The sequence below is a fragment of the Panthera tigris genome, chromosome C1, assembly GCF_018350195.1.
Source record: "Panthera tigris isolate Pti1 chromosome C1, P.tigris_Pti1_mat1.1, whole genome shotgun sequence".
NCBI lineage: Eukaryota > Metazoa > Chordata > Mammalia > Carnivora > Felidae > Panthera > Panthera tigris.
The window spans coordinates 400,674-419,936 of NC_056667.1; the positions used below are offsets into that span (position 1 = coordinate 400,674).

The 19,263-nt window shown below is 64.8% G+C and overlaps 2 protein-coding genes across 9 annotated transcripts; one reads left to right on the forward strand and one right to left on the reverse strand.

Moving 5' to 3' along the window:
- Positions 1-81: 81 nt before the first annotated feature.
- ACAP3 (ArfGAP with coiled-coil, ankyrin repeat and PH domains 3) lies at positions 82-15,874 on the reverse strand. 5 transcript variants are annotated; one of them, XM_042994293.1, is made up of 24 exons: positions 15,342-15,874; positions 11,660-11,717; positions 10,839-10,958; positions 10,574-10,627; positions 9,390-9,448; positions 8,474-8,657; positions 7,964-8,008; positions 7,731-7,826; positions 7,572-7,646; positions 6,871-6,882; positions 6,151-6,263; positions 6,011-6,062; positions 5,664-5,764; positions 5,475-5,586; positions 4,960-5,168; positions 4,810-4,879; positions 4,579-4,673; positions 4,292-4,494; positions 4,039-4,143; positions 2,839-2,937; positions 2,529-2,749; positions 2,245-2,354; positions 2,032-2,142; positions 82-1,912 (listed from the first exon to the last, which is right to left on the reverse strand). In XM_042994293.1, the coding sequence occupies exons 1-24, from the start codon at positions 15,386-15,388 to the stop codon at positions 1,765-1,767; spliced, it is 2,499 nt and encodes an 832-aa protein (XP_042850227.1). In that variant the 5' UTR covers positions 15,389-15,874; the 3' UTR covers positions 82-1,764. The 5 variants fall into 5 exon arrangements, with proteins under 5 accessions (XP_042850227.1, XP_042850225.1, XP_042850228.1 ...); XM_042994291.1 differs by having other exon boundaries at positions 4,039-4,146; XM_042994294.1 differs by lacking the exon at positions 15,342-15,874 and adding an exon at positions 11,408-11,457 and having other exon boundaries at positions 4,039-4,146; positions 11,660-11,719.
- Positions 15,874-19,235, forward strand: PUSL1 (pseudouridine synthase like 1). Of its 4 annotated transcripts, none has more exons than XM_042994301.1 (8): positions 15,874-16,373; positions 16,487-16,544; positions 16,681-16,868; positions 17,037-17,186; positions 17,275-17,445; positions 18,304-18,307; positions 18,389-18,551; positions 18,681-19,235. In XM_042994301.1, exons 1-8 carry the CDS (start codon positions 16,243-16,245, stop codon positions 18,818-18,820), a joined length of 1,005 nt encoding a protein of 334 aa, XP_042850235.1. In that variant the 5' UTR covers positions 15,874-16,242; the 3' UTR covers positions 18,821-19,235. The 4 variants fall into 4 exon arrangements, with proteins under 4 accessions (XP_042850235.1, XP_042850236.1, XP_042850233.1 ...); XM_042994302.1 differs by having other exon boundaries at positions 15,874-16,313; positions 18,256-18,307; XM_042994299.1 differs by having other exon boundaries at positions 15,874-16,313; positions 16,663-16,868; positions 18,256-18,551.
- Positions 19,236-19,263: the final 28 nt, after the last annotated feature.

The window sequence follows — 19,263 nt, forward strand, 5'->3', positions numbered from 1 at the left end:
GCCGAGTGTGTGCACCTCCCCAGTCACCCTTCCTGAGTAAGCTGGAAACCCCAGGCTGCACCACCACACCCCTCAGAGCCACAGACATGCTGTGGGGGCCAGGGGGCAGGAGGGCAGCTGTGCCCACAGCTAGCTTGTAGAGCCAGGGCTTGCCCAGGAGACAAGACCAGACCCAGATCACCCCCACCGCTTTGCATCCACTCCTACTCCCTCCAGGGGCCACAGTCCAGGCCAGAGAAAGGCGGAGGGCCCAGGGAATGGGGCCTGTTGGTGTTGGGAGTCAGTTTCCGTCAAAGAAGCCACAGGTCCCCAGCAGGTCCCCAGCAGGCAGAGGCTGGGTTCTGGCTTACTGTGTCCTTTGGGGGCACTGGTGCTACCCCACTCAGGGCCACCCCTTGGGGAAGGCAGGTGACCCGGAGACACCCCCTCCCCAGCTGAGACAGAGTGGAGTGAGGCGGGTGAGCCAATGACAGGCAGGGGTGCAAGCAGCAGTTTATTAACTGTGATCTGGAGCAGGGGGCGGGTCCTGCCAGCCCGAGGCCCTGATGCAGGTGGTGGGGTGGGAGGTGGGGGCAGAGCTCAAGCAGGGAGAAAGGAGGGAGTTAATTCTGTTCTTTAGGGGTCACGGCCAACAGGCAAGGGAGATGGGGGGGGGGCGCTTAGTCAGCACCCACCTTGCCGCCAATGGAGCCTCCCTGGACGGTTTTTGCATAGTGACCAGCCAACTGGCCTTGGCCTGACCAAGGATGTAAGTTGGGGAGAGGCCCAGCCACTGCCCCAGGGCTCCAGGAAAGGGGAATGCAGAGCGAACACCTTGGTGGGCCCTGGGGAGTGAGCTGAGGGACCCCTGGGCCCATCCAAGGGCCCAGCTAGAGGAGCGAGGCAGGTGAGGGGCAGAACAGAGCTGCAGGAGCCCCACCCCTCCCCCCCCCCCAGCAGCAGGCAGAGCCGGGCCCGTCCAGGTGGCCCTCGAGAGTCCACAGAGAAAAGACACAAGACAAAGTGAGAAAGAGATCGTTGTAGAAAATCCGCTCAGTCTGTGACAAAGAATGTCGGATGCAGGGGCGGAAAGTGCCAAAGTCCTTTATGCACCGGCTCTGGGCCAAGCGCCTCTGGAGGAGGCAGAGACAGGTCTCGGGCTGCCCAGGACTGGGGCCTGCGTGGCCAGCCACATGGCCTCGGGACGCCCGCGTCCAGCCAGGGCTGAGGCCCCAGGCCACAGCCCACCCCCCACCCCCCCTCCAGCACCCGAGAAGCCCAGCCTGGATGCCGGTCACTAAGTGAGGTACGCGGGTTGATTCCCTGGATGGGCTGTCCCCTTCTGCCCTTGAGAGGCGCTGGTGGCCAGCCACCAGCCCCAAGGCCTAGCAGAGGGGGCTCTGGGGGTGTGTAGGAGGGACCCAACTAGCAGGTCAGTGTTCCATGGCAGTAAAGGCGGGGGCACGAGGTGACACCGGCCCCAGAGCGGGGGAGGGAGGGTGGTTCTGAGGGGCACAAGGTGACACGGGGCCTTGAGGGTGGTTTGTGACACGAGCGACCCGGGCTCCCGAGGAAGGGGCCACCTGAAGACGTAGGGTCCCCGGGTGTGGCGAGGGGCATCAGATGATGCAGCACCTCCCAGGGGGAAACGTGGGGCTTCAGAAGACTCCGTGCCGGGTCCCTCTCACGGCCCTGGGCGTCGGGCAGCTCCCGGGAGGGCAGAGCAGGCAGCTGGGGCTCCGGGAAACGGCCGGGGCGTCCCGGGCAGGGCAGGGGCTGGCCGCCCTAGCTCTCCTCCAGGTGGAGGCTGATGAACTCCTGGATGCACCTGCGGTACTGGAGCTCCGTGGGGCTGCTGCCCGCCAGGGGGCCCGGCTGGCCCGGGGGCGCCTCCGCCTCTCGCATCTCCTCAGCCATGCGGGCCAGCCGGAGCCTGGGGGAGGCGCGGCGTGAGGTGTGGAGGGGCGGGGAGGGCGAGAGCGGACGCGCTCCTTCCCCCAGAGCCCCCAGCCTTCGCGCCCCCCCCCCCGACGGCCCCCCGTCAGCGCTCACAAAGTGACGATGTCCGCGTTTGCCTCCTGGATGGCGATGCTCAGCGGGTCCTGCTGCTTGTGGTCCAAGGCGTGCTGGTCGGCCCCCCGCTTCAAGAACAGGCAGACCTGACTGAAGAAGGGCGGAGGGGACGGGTCGGGGCTGGCCAGGGGCGGGAGGAGGTGGCCCCAGCCCCCCTTCCCTGGGCGGGCAGGAGGGGCGCCAGAGACTCACCCCGTGCGTCCCAGGAGTGTGGCGTGGTGCAGCGGCGCCCTGCCCCGGCTGTCTCTTTGGTTCACGTCTGCTCCGTTTTGCAGAAGGAATTCACAGACAATCAAGGAGCCCTGGGGAGCCGAGTACAGTCAGGTTAAGCTGAGGAAATGGCTCCTGTCTGATCTCCGGGAGGTGGGGGGGGGGGGGGGCGGGGGCGGGCACAAGGGCCCCTTGTGTGGGCGCCGGAAGAAAGCGGGCTCTGAAGATGCGCCTGTGCCCTGTGCCACCCCCCTGCGCCTGCTCACCCCCAGCACAGCCTGCACCAACGGCGTCTTGCCCTCGTCCTCCGCGTCGGCCCAGTTGACCTCTGCCCCGTGCGCCAGCGCCATGGCCAGCGCTCGGAGGTCTCGGGTTCGCGCCGCTCGGTGCGCCAGTAGACCGGGGTGCAGCTCGCGCACGTCCGCCAGGCCCCAGGCCTCTGCTTCTCCATCCGCCTCCCCGCTGGACTCCTCCGACTCTGCACCCTCTACGGGGAGAGGTGCTGCGGTCAGGGGCTGTGACCAGGCCGGGGGTGGGACTGGGGAGGGCCGGGGCGGGGACGGGGGGCACACCCACCCTCCTCAGTGACGCTGTCCACAACAGAGCCTGCGCCAAAGGCCAGAACGTCAGAGCTGCCATCAGAGCTGCCTCCTAAGCCACTGTCGCTGCTCAGACCTGCGGGGTCCGGGGACAGAGGGGGTCCTTAGAGCTCCTGACTCCTGCTGGAGCCCTGCGGGAAGGCTGGAAGCCCCATCCATCCTCCAGGGACAGGATCTGCTGCCACGAGGGGAGGGGAGCCCTGCCTAGGATGGGGGGTGGGGTGGGGAGGGGAGAAAACCAAGGAAGGGCTCAAAGGAGCCAAAGTAACGCATCAGAGAGCACAGCACCAGGGGAAGCCACCCCCCACCCCCCAGCAGGTCAGCCCTGGCAGGATGGATGGGCGGAAGCATGACCACGCACAGAGGATATTCAGCCCTGTCTGTGCTGAGTGCACCCTGGGAGGTCACTGTGCAGCAAGGGGTCTTTGCCAAGCCCTGGGACACCCCCACCTCCTCTCCCCCTCCCCCACTATGCTGAGTGAAATCTCAGCTGGCTTACCCAAGGGCAGCCCCAGGCTTAGGAATGGTGAGGCAGCGCCCTCTGCCGCCTGAGGGCACGCCCTTGTCACCCCCAGCAGCCCTGTCTGTTCTTGGCCTGGGTCCACGCCTTCTGCCTACACTGCCCAGAAAGGCTCTACAAGTGCTCCAGACCACTGGGTGCTGGTAAATCGTTAACAGGAAGCCCTTGGCGGGAAACCCTGCTTGTAGCATGTGGCCCCCAACTCCAAGAGGGGCTGGGAAGGGTGCACAATTCTCTCAGGGGCTGGCTCCAGCACACAGCTGTCCAGGCCCCCAGCATGCACATGCGTGCGCGCACACACGTACCTTTATGCCTATGCGCACATCCAGCCACACGCCCACATACACTCCAATGTGCGCGCCGCGCACACAATTCATACACATCACTCTCGAGGATCAGGGCCTCGGTCTCCAAGTCAGTGGCCAAGTAACCCCAGACCCTTGAGATGCTATCTCAACCTTATCCCTGCTTGACCCCTAAATTCTCCCCAGCCCCAGCCCAGTCCTTCCTGCAAAAAACGCCTGTCCCTCTGGTCTCCGAGCACATGGCTAAGGCTGTCCACACTCATCCACCTCAAGATGAGCATGCCTGGCCCTGCTCTGCTGGCCTCACTGAGGGGAGTCGGGTGACAGGGGCCAGGGCCCCCACGGCACTTACTCCGTGGACCGGCTGCAGCAGCCCCAGCATCGAAGTAGGAGAAGAGGGAGTCCAGCTCATCCGGGCAGAAGAGAGAGTCCCTCCGGAACTTGCGCTCCACAGCACCTGCTGCGGGGAGGTGGGGAGACTGAGACCCAAGGCGAGGTAGGGTGCCCAAGTCATGCCGGTAGTCCCTGCCTCCCTCCTCCTCCCTGCTGGAGCCCGTCCCTGACTCTGCGTGGGCACGTGAGCTAAGGGAGCAGCCTGCTGGCACCTGAGGACAGAGCAGCCACAGAGGGCAGGATGGGCTCCAGCCGGACCTTGCGGCGGGCAGCGGGGACCCGGGGGGAGCTGTGGTGGCGCTGGCACTTTTGCACCCTCCAGGGCCGGGGGACGTCCCGGGCTGGTGCCGACGGTGGCTTCCGCAGGAACTTCTTCTCCACATACTTGTCCTTGATCCAGGCCTCCTTGTCCTGCCTGCACCAGGGACGGCCGTGAGGCTGCACCGCGTGGGTGGGGGCTGCCCTGGCCCCGTCTAGGCTGCCCCCCCCCCCACCTCACCTAGGGCTGCTGGCTGTGGGCTTCCTGCCACCTGGCCCCTCACACTGAGCCTCGTAGATCTGGTTCACGGTGCTGTTTCCGAGCTCACACATCAGCTAGCAGGAGAAGGGGTGCGCAGCATCAGCCCCAGGTCCTGCCCCTCCCTCTCACCCCCGCCCCCAGGCTTGCAGACCCGGCTCCTGCCGCAGCCGCCACCCCCTGCCAACGGTCTGAGATGGCCTTCCTACGTACCTTCAGCAGCTCTGGCTCCCATGAGTCCAGGGTCAGGGACCGCACCTTGGAGCAGTGGACACCCAGGCTCCTGGGAGGTGAGGAGGCAGGGGTGAGTCAGGGCGTGGCTCTACCCCGGCACCTCAGCCCCCGCCCACCCAGTGGGCGCACCTGTGGATGCCGGAGCACTCGATGCAGAGCAGCACCCCCAGGTTGATGCTGGCCCAGCGGGGATCCGGCTGGCCACAGTCCCCACACTGGCTATTGCCAGCCACGTTCTGCACACGCTGCAGCACGCTCTCGCCCTTGACGCTGCGCTCCCGCGAGTCCGTAGCAGAGTCGATGCTGCTCGTGGATGGAGACGCCGTGCGGTCCAGCCTCTGGGGATGGTGTGAGGGGCCACTCAGCCCTCAGGAGTTCCAGCCTCGGTCGCCCCGGTGGGCCCCCTCTCCCCCCCCCCCCCCCCACCCAGAGATGCCAGCACAGGCTAGGACGCCTGCAGCCTAAGCCTGCGTGTCCGTGTGTGCACGCGTACTCGCACGCACGTACACACGACGCGCACACCTACGTGTGCATGAGCACGTGCTCACACTCACACGCACGCTGGCACGCGGCCTGCAGGGGCTGCCTCTCTGCAGCACGCAGGCACGTGTGCACACACGTGGAGGGTCCCGAGAGGGCCGCACCTCACTGTAGCAGCTGTCCGGGCTCTCCCGGTAGGCAGAGGCGATGCTGGCCTGCACAGCTTGAACCCAGGCCTGCCGCAGCTTCTCTGAGTCGGCCTGCAGCATGCAGCTCCTAGGGGAAGGGGACCATCAGGCCGGGCGGGCGGAAGGGCTCCCTCCTCCACCCCGCCCCGGGTTGGGCCTCCTCACTTGGTGGGTGACACGACCTCAAAACAGAACCTCCGTTCGATGTCCTCACATGGCTTCACGGAGCACAGACGGAGGTCATCCACCACCACGGTGAGCACGTCCTGCGGGCAGCACCACCGGGGCCCTCGCGCTCAGCACGCAGCCCTGGCCCTGCGCTGACCACCCGTTTATCGCTCCATTTTAGAGACACAGACCATCTGAGGCCCAGGTGGTCTCTGCCCTCGGGCGGCCCATTCAGGCTCAGCGTCCTCAACCCTGTGCAACCCCCGCCGCCCAGCCCGCCCCGGGGTCCAGGCGGGGAGGGGCCCGGCTGTCACTGACCCAGCCCCAGCAGCCCTGAAGCGCACCTTGAGTTTCTTCTGGTAGACCAGCTGGCTGTTCTGGATGGAGAACCAGCGCCTGGGCAGGTGGATGGGCCAGGAGGGGGTCAGGCAGGGCCAGCCCCCTGTCTAACCCCGCAGACCCCCTGAGCAGGCCCCTCCCTCACCGGTTCCACGTCTTGAAGGCATTACTGGCCCTCTTGAAGAGGTAGCCCTCCATCACCACACCGCTGGGCGCGTCCACATCAAACTCCACTTTGGGCTCATCGTAGGAGAAGTCCTGGGGGTGGTTGGAGCCCAGCCCCCAGTGAGTGCCCGGCCTGGCTGCGAGGACACTGCTGCCCTGCCAGGCTCCCCCAGAGCCAACGCTGAGGTGGGGCACTCCTCTGACCCCAGCACGGACCTTCACCCTGAAACCCCACTGAGGCCAGACGCCTCACACTACAGCTGAGGGCCCCAGCCCACACCCCCAGCCTTGTGGGGCCAGCAGGCTCTCGGATCAGGAAGGAAGCTTCCTGCCCCCATCCTGAGTCCCCCATTCACGTTGCCAGCTGGGCCTGCTCCAGCCAGCCTGACAGAGAGCTCCATTCACAGAGACTGAGGAGACACTGGGCGTTGTCCTGTGTGTCCGGCGGCAGGAGAGGAGGCCCGGCCACCTGCTCCCCTGGCTGAGTGGGGGCAGAAAGGGACAGCTGCTGCTGTTCCCGCGGGGGATGCAGTCCAGCTCAGCCCAAGTCCCCGCTGGTGCCAGCCGCCGCCGCGTGCTCGCAGCAAAGTGAGGTGTCCTTGGTGCTGAAGCTCTGCGGGGCGGGGGAGGGCAGAGGCCCCGCCCTGCCTGCTCAACTGCTCCCCCCCCCCATTCCCTCCCCCAGGGCACTCCCACTCACCTGCAGCAGCGTCTGAGGGGGCCAGGAGCAGGAGGGGGTGCAAAGAGGGAGAGAGAGCCGATGAGTGGGCTCCCAGTGGTCTGGGAACAGTCACTCCTACCTGCAGCCCACCTCTCTACCCTGGGGCTGTCTGGGCAAGAGCCAGCAACTGAGGCCTCAGAGACCACCACTGGCCTCAAAGGAAGGAAACCCCGGGTCCCCGCTCTAGCCCCAGCCCCAGCCCCAGCATCTGGAACCCGGATGGGCTGGCTCACCTGCCCACCCAGGGCTGGCCTCTAAGTGACCCCTAAGTGACCGATGCCCCTCCTACTCTGCCGTTTGAGGCTCCTAAGAATGGAGACCTCTCTGGAGAGAGTGGGCAGCTCAGTCGGCTCAGTCGTTAAGCATCCGACTTCAGCTCAGGTCATGATCTCACGGGTTCGTGAGTTCAAGCCCCGTGTCAGGCTCTGTGCTGGCAGCTCGGAGCCTGGAGCCTGCCTCGGATTCTGTGTCTCCCTCTCTCTGCCCCTCCCCCACTCGTGTTCTGTCTCCCTCAAAAATAAATAAACGTTAAAAAAATTTAAAAAAACAAACAAACAGAGACCTCTCCTTCTGAGCACACATTTGTAAGCGAAGCAGGGTGGGCAGGCCTGGGGGAGAGGGGTACCGGCTTCTTGGGGTCCCCCTTCCATGCACGGAGGTCAGGGGGTGCAGGGCCTCACCCGCTGCTGGATGGCAGCATGCTTTCGCTCCATCTCACGCTTTTCCACCGCCGAGTCGATCACCAGCTGGTCTAGCTGTGGGGGAGGGGCACCAGGGAGGGGCATGAACATTCTTCCTGAGACCCGGGTCTTGGGTCTCGCCCCACCCCGCGGGCTCACCTCGGCTGCCAGCTTCTTCATGTAGGGGTCCAGCTGGTGCAGCAGGCTATAGCCCTGCTGGAAGAAGCTGTGCTGGGCGTGCATGAAGGACAGCATCTGTAGGCAGGGGCGGGGGGGCACAGGTGGGACCAGGCCCCCAGGGGCCCAGCAGGTGCACTCACATCCCCTGCATCTCACGGCCTGTACTCAAGGCCAATGCCCCCCCCCCCCACCCCTACCAACCAGTCACTCACAGAATCCAAGATCTCAAACTTCTTCTTGGCCTGGAGTACGTTGATCTGCCAGGGGAGGGGTGAACGGGTGAAGGGTGTCAGGGACGAGGCAGCCCATGGACTGTCCCTTACCGCAGAGTCCTCTCAGGCTTGCTTGTGGTTCCCTGAGACCCCCAGCTCATCTTCAGCTCCCTGCACTTGTGCCAGCCTCACCCTCCCACGGTCAAGGAGTCCCTCCCCACGTCAGGACCGTGGGTTCCTCCCACGGGCAAAGCCAGAAATTCTCAGACCTGCTCCCAGGCCTTCCAAGGCCCCCTCCGCAAGATCTTCAAGGCCTCAGCCCCACCCCTGTCCCCGGCCCACCCTTGCCTGGGCACCCCGCCACCCTGTCCCTTCCCAAGATCTGGCATCTCGGGTTTTCTGGAGGCAGAGGGGCCCCTCCGAGCAACAGCTCTGTCTGTCTGTCTGTCGGAATACAGAGCAGCCTCCACCCCCTTCCAGGCCACAACTGCTCTGTGCCCAGCCGCTGACCTGGAGCACATAGTCTAGTGCCAGGTGACGGAAACACTTCCGGGTGAGGGTCAAGGCACCTGTGGCCTCCTCCACCTCGTGGGGCCGGTGCCGTGGGGCCTGGGCATTCCTCACGAGGGACAGCTCCATGTCCTCCCGAACTTTGTCAAACTGTTTCTTGGTCTCCTTGAATTTCCGCACATCCCTGAGGGCCAGCAGGTGTCAGGCCAGGGTCTTGGGAGGGGTGCATGTAGGGTCTCCCACGTCCATGAAATGCTCTCCCTCTACTTGTGCCCACTCTGTGCCCCCAGGCAGGGCCTCCCTTCCCCACCTGCCTGTCTCGGCACCCCACCCCCCAGCTACGGCTCTCCTCCTCCTCCTCCTTCTCTCCCCTCCCCTATTCTCCTCCTCCTCTTCCTCCTCTCCCACCAGGGCCCCTCCCATGATCCAGGGCCTCCCCCTGCCCTTCACCACCTCACTCCCAGGACCAGTCCAGCCTAGGGAGACCCTCTGCCTCACCCTGGACCCGACTCAAACTCAGATTCAATTCTACATCTTCACCTGGGGGGGGCCACAGGCACGCCAACTGCACATGAGGCATAGAGGTCAGGCCTCAGTGCAGCCCCCACCCCTCCCACAACCTTAATGCCTTCTATAGCCCACCCTCACTCCTTGCCCGAGGCCCTCCTGGCTACCCTGTGTGCACCTTGACCCCTCACCCTGCCCTCCAGGCACTGTTTCCTTGACCCCAGGCCTGTCCTACCTCCAAGCCTTGGCTCCTGCTGAGTCCCCCACCCACAGTCTTGAAGGCAGGCCCCAGGATCCCCGCTCCCAATCAGGCGTAGCTGTATCTGCTCCCTGTGCTACCACAGGTGCCACCACCAGCCCCTCCCAGGGCCAGCAGAGGCCAGGCCACAGGGCTCTGGGGGCCACTCACTCTTTGACGAAGTTGTGCAGTTGCTGCCGCACAGACCTCTGGGCCTGGTCAAACAGGATCTGTGGGCCAAGGTGGGGGCGGTGGGGTTAGGGCTCCAGGGACCAAGCCCCTGTCACTGCAGATGAGGACCAGGGAAAGCCCTGCCCAGCCCTGCTTGGGCTCCAGCTGTTTGCCCCCCCTCCCAGAGCCAGCCTCACAGGGTCCAGGGGACTGGGCGTGGCCCCAGGCCTGGGTTGATGCCCAGAGGCCACAGCTGTGCCCACCTGCCCATCTCCCCCACTGGGCTCTCAGCCAAACTAGAGACCAGAGCACCACCCCATGCCAACCCAGGGCAGGCATACACAAGACACGGCCTCCCGGCCCTGGGAGGCCACCTCAAGGATGGCCAGGCCTACAGGAGAAAGAACAGGATTAGAGCCCAGAGCTTCCAAGGGACTCGACCTAGGAACAGGTCAGGGGTCCCTACAGCGCTGACCAGACCCATAGTCAGATCCCTCCCAACATGGGAGGAGGGCTGGGCCCTAAATGGGAACAGACAGACTGACAGACAGTGCAGAATGAGCTATCCTGAGCTGGTTTATTTCTAAACTTCCCCTGCGGGGGTGGGGCTCCTTGTTTAGTCTGGGATCTGGTTCCCAAGCCAGGGTCTGACCACCCACATGTGCCTTGGGCCCTATTCTGTGTGTCCTGTGCTGGGGGCTCTGAGGGGCTTGAGGTCACCAGACCCAGCCTGGGTAGCAATGAGATTGGCAGTTAACCAGGGGACATGGGGTCAGCCTAGGAGATACTTCTGCCGCCTGGCCAGAGACCCCTGCTCAACTGGGGGACCCTGGACCAGCCTCTGAGACCCCATTGCCCTCAGGCCTCGACTATGCTGCCACCTCCTCCCACCCCCAGGATCCAAATAACCTCCCCACTGCCTGGCCCTCACCTGGGATGCAGCAGAGCACCTCAGTGATGTTCCCCCCACCCCCACAGACTGGAAGAATAGGAACGTGGCTTCCCAGCAGCCCGCCAGCTCAGCTCCCTCTGAGCCAGCTGACAGCCGTTCCAGGCTGGGCGGGGCCTGCGGGGAGCCGGCGGGGGGGGGGGGGGGGGGCGGAGGGGGCGCCTGGGATGGGAAGCCAGAGGGATGTGCCCTTGGACAGGCCCCCATACCTCACCGCACTGTGGCCAGGGCTTACCATGTGGTAGTTGACCATCTCCTGCAAGCTGTCTCCAAACCTCTGCAGACATTCCTAGGGGGAGGCGGGGTAGGGGAGACCCCTTGCTCAGATGAGACAGCTGTGTTCCCAGGGTGGCTGGCACCTCCTCACCCACAGGTATCCGAGCCGCCCACCCCTGCGGCCCAGCACAGATGCCCACCTGCTCCCAGGGCCTGGGCACAGTCAAGGGGCTGCCTGCCTGTGCCACCCCTGTCTAGAGGTCAGAGATCAGCCGCCCCCTCACCGAGATGACGGTGTCGCCCTGGCACTGCTGGGACAGGTCTCGAACACCACTCACGAAGAGCCTGTTGGTCGTGACATAGGCCTTGCCAGCCTCGATCATGCCACTGCACAGCTTGACCAGCTACGGATGACGGAAGGAGCCACATTCTCATGGCCTGCAAGGGGCGGCCCTCGCCTCCTCCAAGAGATCAGGCCACAGAGGCGGGAGCCCCCCAGGGCCCATCGGGGCCCGGGACGCAGCCGTGCGAGCCAGCCCTCCCTGTGACCCACCTGGAGCCGGGAGGGCAGCAAGGTGCCGGGTGCGTCTTGGCTCCAGAGCAGAAGGCTGGAGCAGGACAGCGAAGCCCAGACTGGGGAACCCAGGGCCCAGGTGGGCATGTGGTCCTAGCCAGGGGGCTGGCAGGACCAGCCAGTGAGGGTGCTCAGGGATGCTACCCCTCCCTCCTCCCTATTCTCCTCCCCTGCCCCTGCCCTCGGGCCCCCAACCCAGCCACTCAATAGCACCCTCCCCACCCCGTCCCTAGTAACAATCCCCACCCCTCGCCCAAAAGATGGCAGCGGGGGACTCACCAAGGCCTACCCCCTCTTGACAGGAGACACACGTGTGCCGCACGCGCCCCCTGGGACAGGTATGATAGGTAGGGTACAGCCGGGGAGAACGAGGCACAAACCCAGAGGGAGGGGCCAAGCCCTGATCACACACGCGCACACACACACACACACACTCATACACGAGCCTGTGTGTGAGCCAGGTCAGGGCCAGGCACGGGGGCAGAGAGAGCAGCCCAGGACCCTCCATTGACCCCTGGGCCCCGCCTTCACCTTGTCTAGTTTTGCCTCGATCTCCACCACGTCTGTTTCCACCTCGTCAATAGTAGCCCTGCAACAGGAACACAGGTGGCTGCAGACCCGCCAAGCCACAGCGCCCCCAGCCCCACGCACCTCTCCGGGAGGGTCTGCAGTGAGAAGGGGCCGCTCGGCTTAGGCCACCCGCTCCCCTCAGCCCACTCGCTGTCCTACGCTCCTCAGACACGAGGAAATAGAAGCCGGCAAAGGCCGATGCCCCCTGGGCAGAGGGTGTGGGACTGGGACCCGGGTCCAGCTGACTCCAGAGCCGCCCAGCACCCACCACCACTCCCATCAGAGAGAGGCCCAGTCGGCTGTGATGGCAGCTGGCTGCTGTGGCCCCAGGGAGAGAAGGTCATCAAGTCCCTGAGGACAGAAAGAGGGGCTGCTGGTCACCCTCCTGGCCCGGCCACTCCAGGGCTGAATTGACCCCAGATCCCACCTAGGTCCTAGGGAGCCTGGGGCCAGCCAGTCTCAGGGCCCGTAAGCATGGGCCAGCTGCTGTCTCCGGTCCCGGCAGATTATGAGACCCCAGGATAACTGTTGGACGGGTGCCCCCTGACTCCTCCAACCTCGGAATACCAAACAGCACAGTCTGCTCAAAGGGAGTGGTGGGTCAGGCCTCAGAGGAGCCCACTCCCACGGGGACAGCCTTACAATGGGGCTGCCTCAGGGAGGGAAGAGTTAACGAATGACATCACCAGAGAAGCCACAGACGGGAGAATCCCCGGAAGGCAAGGCAGATGGATCTGGCACGTGACCCCCTCCCCGTGTTCTGGGAACAGGAAACAGGGAAAGAGGGCCAGGATCCTGGCCCCCCCCCCCAACCCACTCAGCTGGTGAACTGGGCCCATCTGGCCTCCAGGGGATGAAGGACAACGGGGACTCAGGGTCGGGGCTGACAACAGGGCCAGAGGTGAGAGGCAGAGCTCCAGGGACAGGTCTTAGGTCAGGGTCAGGCAGAGCAAAGGCCACCCAGGTCTAGTGTCCCCCCCCCACCCCCCCGCTGCCCTCATGGCCAGCGGGGGGGTGGGGGGTGGGCGCTGTGTTCCAGTGTTTCCTAGTCCCTCACATGCCTACAATTTGGAGTTGTGGGGAGGATGCCAGGCAGCCCCAGCCAGCGACTTTGGAAGTTCCCCACCGCACTCACTCCCTGGCAGGACACGGGCTCCTCTCTGAGTGCCATCCCTTCCAGTGGGGCTAAGGGGACTCTGAGTTCCAGAGAAGGTACGAGACACGCACCGGGAGTGGATGCTGCAGCAGGAACCCTGGCTGCCCCAACCGTCCTGAGCCGCTGCACAGAGAGCTGCTGCCTTTGGGCAAGGCCGGTGGAGGGTGGGGGGGGTCCCCCACAAGGGTGGGGCTGCACCAGATGCTGATGAGTGTGCTCATGGGAGTCAAGTGGGTGCTCAGCAGAGAGCAAAGCACCAACACCCTGTCCTGGGAGCCCTGGCCCCCAAGGACCCGAGACCTCCTTTCCTGTCCCCCCCCCCCTCCTCCAGGATTTCTTCAGCAGCTTGTATGACAAGGAGGAGGGTGAGGCAGGCTCTCCCACCAAAGCCATGACTCAGCGCCTGAAGCCCCACCCAGGGGAGGGGGCACTAAGAACTAGGGGGCTGCGCCTCCAGGCCTGTCTGGAAGAGTCTGGACTCTCCCACGTGCATCCCAAGGCTGTGGGGCTCTCCCGAGGCCAAGAGCATGTAGGCAGGGTCCTTCTTCCCAGGTCTGAAGCCACCTGGCCTCACATCACTGGCCACAGCCTCCCACCCAGCCCCACTCTGGCTCATCTCAGGCCTGCCACCGGAAGTCCCTGTGGGGGAGGAGACAGTGGACCCCCAAGAGAACCTCAACGCCCTGTTAAATCACAGCCCAACCGCCAAACCAACACGGTGTAGCTTCTACGATCCAAGGTTCAGATGAATCTCCTCAGCCCCCCTCCCAGGCCCAGCTGGGCACTTTCCAGGGGTAGCCCCTCCCTGCCAGAGGAAGCATGGCAAAACCCAGGCAGCCACTGCACCCACTGTGAGCCACAGTGGTGGCAGACCAAGCTAGTGGGAGGGAAGGCCAGGAGGTGAATGCGATGCCAGTGCCCCCAGTCCGACAAGGCAAGGTGGGCCTGGACCCCTCCACTCCGGGGGAGAAGGACCATGAGGTTTCTGAGCAAGCGGGGAGGGTGAGGCTAGCGTGCCTCAGCCAGGACCAAGACCCTGGCTATGTCTCCCCCTACGGCCTGGGTCCTGGAGGGCAGTGGGGGGGGGGGGGGGCCCACGACTGTAGGTGCCTGAGTTACTCACACCCCCTCCCTCAACCAGTCAGCAACAGAAGATGGGTGAGCGCAGAGGGTCCCCCCAGCCCCTCTGCCTGGGGCCCCTTCCTGGACCGACCCCTGACTCCTCATCCGTAGCCTCCCCAAGCCTTTGTGACTCTCTGTCCCTGTGTGACGGTTGTGCAAGGGACCCAGGGGGAAGAGCACCAGGGCTGAGGCTCACCGGTCCATCCACACACAGGTCCTCATGCCAGCACACCCAAGACCCAGCAGGCGCACACACGCATGACCAAGGACACATGTACACAGAAGCATGGTAGAAACACTCACGTGCAATCAAATGTGCATGCAGGCAGTGGCACAGAGTACACACACACACACTCAAATATGTATACACGATACACACAGATGTACAGATACATATGCCTACTGTCAGAATACACGTGTGTTTAGTGCCAGAACTCATATGTGCATGATAAACACGTAGTACGTGTATACATCCGTGTACATATCCACACAGAGAGGTTACTAAGTGACACGTGCACACGCACTCACGCAGGCACACACCTATCCCTGGTCTGCATGTACACATCAAACATGCCATCCCAGGGGTGCGGCCCACCCACACATTCACGTCCAGGATCTGGCACCTCAAGGGAGGGTCCAGAGGAGCAGAGCTCACGCATATGCACCAGAACACAAGCATATGCACCTGCCACACAGAGGGTGCTTCGTGGTGCACGTGGGTGAGCCCACCTGCACTACCAGGAAGGACTAAACAGACAAGCCCAGGGCTGGGTACAGGGCAGGACCCCCACCCGAAAATCCCACCCAGTCTGCTCAGCCTAGGGCCCACACCTCCAGGCCCCTAGGTCACCCCTGCCAAGCAGCCAGCCCTAGACTGAAGCGTGGCTCCTGCTGCCTGACCCCCATGCACTGCTTTGGGCACAGGGACCAAGACACATTCCAGGGACTGACGCTCCTGGCACCCAGGCCACCCCGGCCAGAGAAGGACCGCAGGGCCAGGAGGGCCTCAGCCCCGTGCAGGTGGCCAGCTCGATGGTGCAGACACAAAGCGGGGGTGGACACTCCCACGGAAAGGTGGCTGTACCGGCGGCCACCCCACCCCCACGCGCGCACTCTCCGCGCGAGGTGACCGGCACAAGGGGCATCTTTTGTTCAAGGCCTTTGGGCCCGGGGCTGCGGGCTTTGTCCGAGGCGGGGTCCTCCAGCTCCCGCGCCCCCCCACCCCCGGCTCCCGTGCCCCGGCTCAAAGGCGGCAACGACGCCCCCCCCCCCGCCCCGTGCGCCCACCCTCGGCGACCCCGGGTGCCCCGAGGGGGCGGCGACCCCCGCCGACCACAAAGGGCCGCGCCGCCCCTGGGGGCGCACCTGAAGCGCGGCGAGTCCTTGATGCACTCCTCGAACTCCACCGTCATGGCTGCGGCGGTGCGCGGCGCTCACTGACACGAGGACCGCGGCGCCCCGAGCGGCATCCCCGGCCGGCCCGCTCGCTCCTCCGTCAGCCGGCCCGCCCGCGCCGCGCTCGGCGCCCGCCCGCCCCGGAATGAGGCCGCCGCGCCGCCGCCCCGCCCCGCCTGTCACTGCCGGGGAATGTCGCCAAAGTCCGCCGCCCGCGCGCGCCGCCGGCTGTCACGGCTGGGGAGCGTCGCCAATGTTCGCCGCCCGCGCTCGCCTCCCGCTGTCACTGCCGGGGAGCGTCGCCCAACTCCCCTCCCTGCGGCCACGGCCACGCCTGGCTCCGGCCCGGACGCCCCGTCGTCCTGCCGCCCCGTTCCCAGGCCACCGCGGGCTGGGAAGAGGGTCGGGCCCAGCGACAGTCGCCGGTCCGCGAGGGGCGGGGAGGGCGCGGGACCGCCCGCTCCTGCGAGGCGGCCGTTACGCAAGTCGGGGCGTTTGCGAAAACCGCTTGCGCGGATCGTGGGCACGGACCCACTCCAGGACGGTGGGAAGTGGGTGAGCGGGCGAGAGGACGGATGAAAGAGCGCCCGTCCGCGGGAGCCCCTCCCGGGTGCCACTGTCCGAATCCGATCCACGCGCTCCTCAGCCCGCTGGCAGTTTGCACCCGCTCCCTAAGTCCGGCCCCTCCCCTGCTCTGGCCTTCGGCGGCCTTGGGGCGAGCGAGTGCCTTGCAGGGAGGAAAGCTAAGGCGCAGGCGCAGGCGCAGCCGGGGGGCGTGGCCAGGCTGCTTCCGTGCGCGCGCGCAGGGCACACACGCGGATCTGCTCAGCCCGGCCCTTCTCGACCGGTCCTGGCTCTGCCGACTCCAGCCATGGGCCCTGCCGCAGGCTCGGTGAGGGCGCGCTACCTCGTGTACTTCCAGTACTTGGGCACGGAGTTCAAGTACGTCTTCAGGACCTCCCATTCATGCCCGCGGCCTCCAAGTGTATCCCGGCATCCTAGGTGGGGCCGGGGAGGTGGCGGGGGAGCTAATTTAGGACTCGACGCCTGGGAAGGGAACGGGCTTGTGCGTGGCGGGCCTCCGTCAGCTAATCTGAGCCCGCCTCTGCCCGCAGCGGGGTCGCGGCCATCAGGGGCTCCCAGCGCGCCATCGGGGTCCAGAACTACCTGGAGGTGAGCTCCGCCGGCCACCCCCTCAGAATGGAAAGAGGGAGACCCGGGGAATGGGCAGATGGGAGCCGCCGGGTCTCTGGGCTCCGGCCTTCGCCCTGCGCTGCCCACCCCGCCCCAGGCGGCTCTGTCCTCGCAGGAGGCTGCAAAGAGGCTGAATTCGGTGGTGCCGGTCAAGTTCACCATCTCCAGCCGCACGGATGCTGGAGTCCACGCGCTGAGCAACGCGGCTCACCTAGACGTCCAGCGCCGCTCAGGCCAGCCCCCCTTCTCCCCCGAGGTCCTGGCTGAAGCTCTCAATGCCCACCTGAGGCACCCGGCCATCCGGTGAGCACCTGTCTGCTGTCTCCAAACTGGTCCACTGTGGGTGGAGACCACGAGTCAGGAAGGACTTGGTGTCTGCACAGAACTTGGGAATGATGGAGATACCAAGGGGACACTTGGGTCCGTGGGTGCATAGGGGTCATTCTGGTATGCCTGATCGTGCTCCCGCAGGGTACTGCAGGCCTTCCGAGTACCCGCTGACTTCCATGCCCGCCATGCTGCCACATCCAGGACCTACCTGTACCGCCTGGCCACCGGCTGCCACCGGCCCGATCAGCTGTCTGTGTTTGAACGAAACCGATGCTGGGCACTACGGGCAGGGTGAGCGTGGATGTGAGGGAGCAGGAGAGGGTTGCCAGGCACACCTGGCTGGCTACTCCCTCCTGACCACTCACCTGTCTCCCTGCAGCAGCTTGGATGTAGATGCCATGCAGGAGGCTGCCCAGCACCTTCTAGGGACACATGACTTCAGTGCCTTCCAGTCAGCTGGCAGCCCAGCCACGAGCTCAGTGCGCACACTGCGCCGAGCTTCTGTGTCCCCTGACCTAGGCAGCCCCTTTGTCCTCCCCCAGGAGAACAGGTAATGAAAAGCACCTTGCACACTGGCCAGAGGCTGGGGGAGCTGGATTTAGATTTAGCACCTTCCTTGGTGAGGGTGGTGCAGGACACAGCTGGAGTTGGGTGCCCATCAGCAACCTCACAGGGGAGATGCTAGTCAGCTAAGTGGCATGGCCCCAACAACCATGAACCTACAGCTGTGCCCTCCCCGCCCTGGGCTGGGGTCCTGCCACACTGGGAACAGAGAATGCTTTCTCCAAGGGCTCCCAGCCCTGTCCAGCCACGGCTTGTGGACTAGTAGATGGATCTTGGCAGCTGCTGAAAACACTTTGCTGGAAGAGAAGCACCAGGCCAGTGGTCCCAGCACTACCTGGCAGGCGGTTGGTTCCACTGTTTCTGGGGCCTCTGGCCAGATGTCGGCTGTTGGCTTCCCAAACCTTCTCAGTCTGAGCCTGCACTGAAGGGAAGAGGAACTTCTGCGTGATCAGCTGAAGAACCCCTACCCTGGGCCTTGGGTCTCTGGTAGATGAGTTGGTCATGCTCACCTCCCTGCCCCAGAGCTGCCCTAGGACCTGTGCCTCGGCAGCACCTCCACCGGAGAGCCCTGTCTCCACTGCCTAGGCCTCTCAGAAGGCTCTGCAGCCCCTCCCGTTCACAAGGTCTCTCCCAGCAGCTTCACTTGAGGGCAGGGTGGCCAATGGAAGCCCCTAGGGTGGAAGAGAGAGTGGAAACCAGTCTTTCCTAGCTCCCTCCCCCCGCCCCCCTCTTCTGGGGCCACAGTGCAGACTGGGGGTTGTCCTGGCCCAGGCGTCACAGGTGCCTCTATCTCTAGGTTGCAGTTCTGGAACCTGGAGTTTGAGAGCCAGTCCTTTCTGTACAGACAGGTGGGTTTTGCCTGGGCCTCCAGGGGTGGGGGCGGACCCGAGGAGCTGGGTCACTATGGCAGTCTTGGCCTCGGATTGCAGGTTCGGAGAATGACAGCTGTGCTGGTGGCTGTGGGGCTGGGAGCTCTGATGCCCGCTCAAGTGAAGGTGATTTTGGAAAGCCGGGACCCCCTCGGCAGACACCAGACACGTGTGGCCCCGGCCCACGGCTTATTCCTCAAGTCCGTGCAGTACGGGAGTCTCGGTAAGGGTAGACAGCCTGGAAAAGTCCCTGCATGCACCCCAATGACTGAGCCCCTCCCAAGGTGGGGTGCTTGATGGGAGGAGGGGCTCCTGGTAGCAGCACAGCTGCAGCTCTCCTCTGTCCTAACAGGTGGGAATCCAGCCTGTGTTGAGCAGGAAAGCCAGGGCCCTGGAGGCAAGGAAGCCCCAACCAAGTTGGACAAAAAGTCTCCAGCTGCTCCCAAAAGCAGGCAGCCTGGAGTGAGGGGTCTCCTTCCCTTGGGCCCTTAGACCCAAGCCATACTCCTGACCCGGCCCCTGTGATCAAGTTCCCAGTAGGGAGGGAGGCTGAGGGGGCTCGCCTTAGGGAGCGGGGAGGGCCTTGACAGGCAGAGGCTCTGCAGCCCAGAGGAAGCTGTGGCCTGGACAGGCCCAGCCCCTGTAGAAAACCTCCTGTGCCCTGCAGGATTCACCACATGGGAGGCACAGATAATCCCCAGATGCCCAGGTGAGATCAGGGCAGCTGTGACATACTAGGCCCTGCCACTGGACCCTGCCCAGCTCTGCATGCCATGGAGCAGGAGGGACCAGCACTTGGCCATCCAGAGCCACAGCAGGCTTCCTGCCTCCCACTGGCCCGTACCTTCCAGAAGTCCCCACCTTCCTGGGTACCCCGATCTGCCCCAGGTGGGGTGCTCTGGGTAGACTGCAGGAAAAAGGTCTGGTCATCAAGA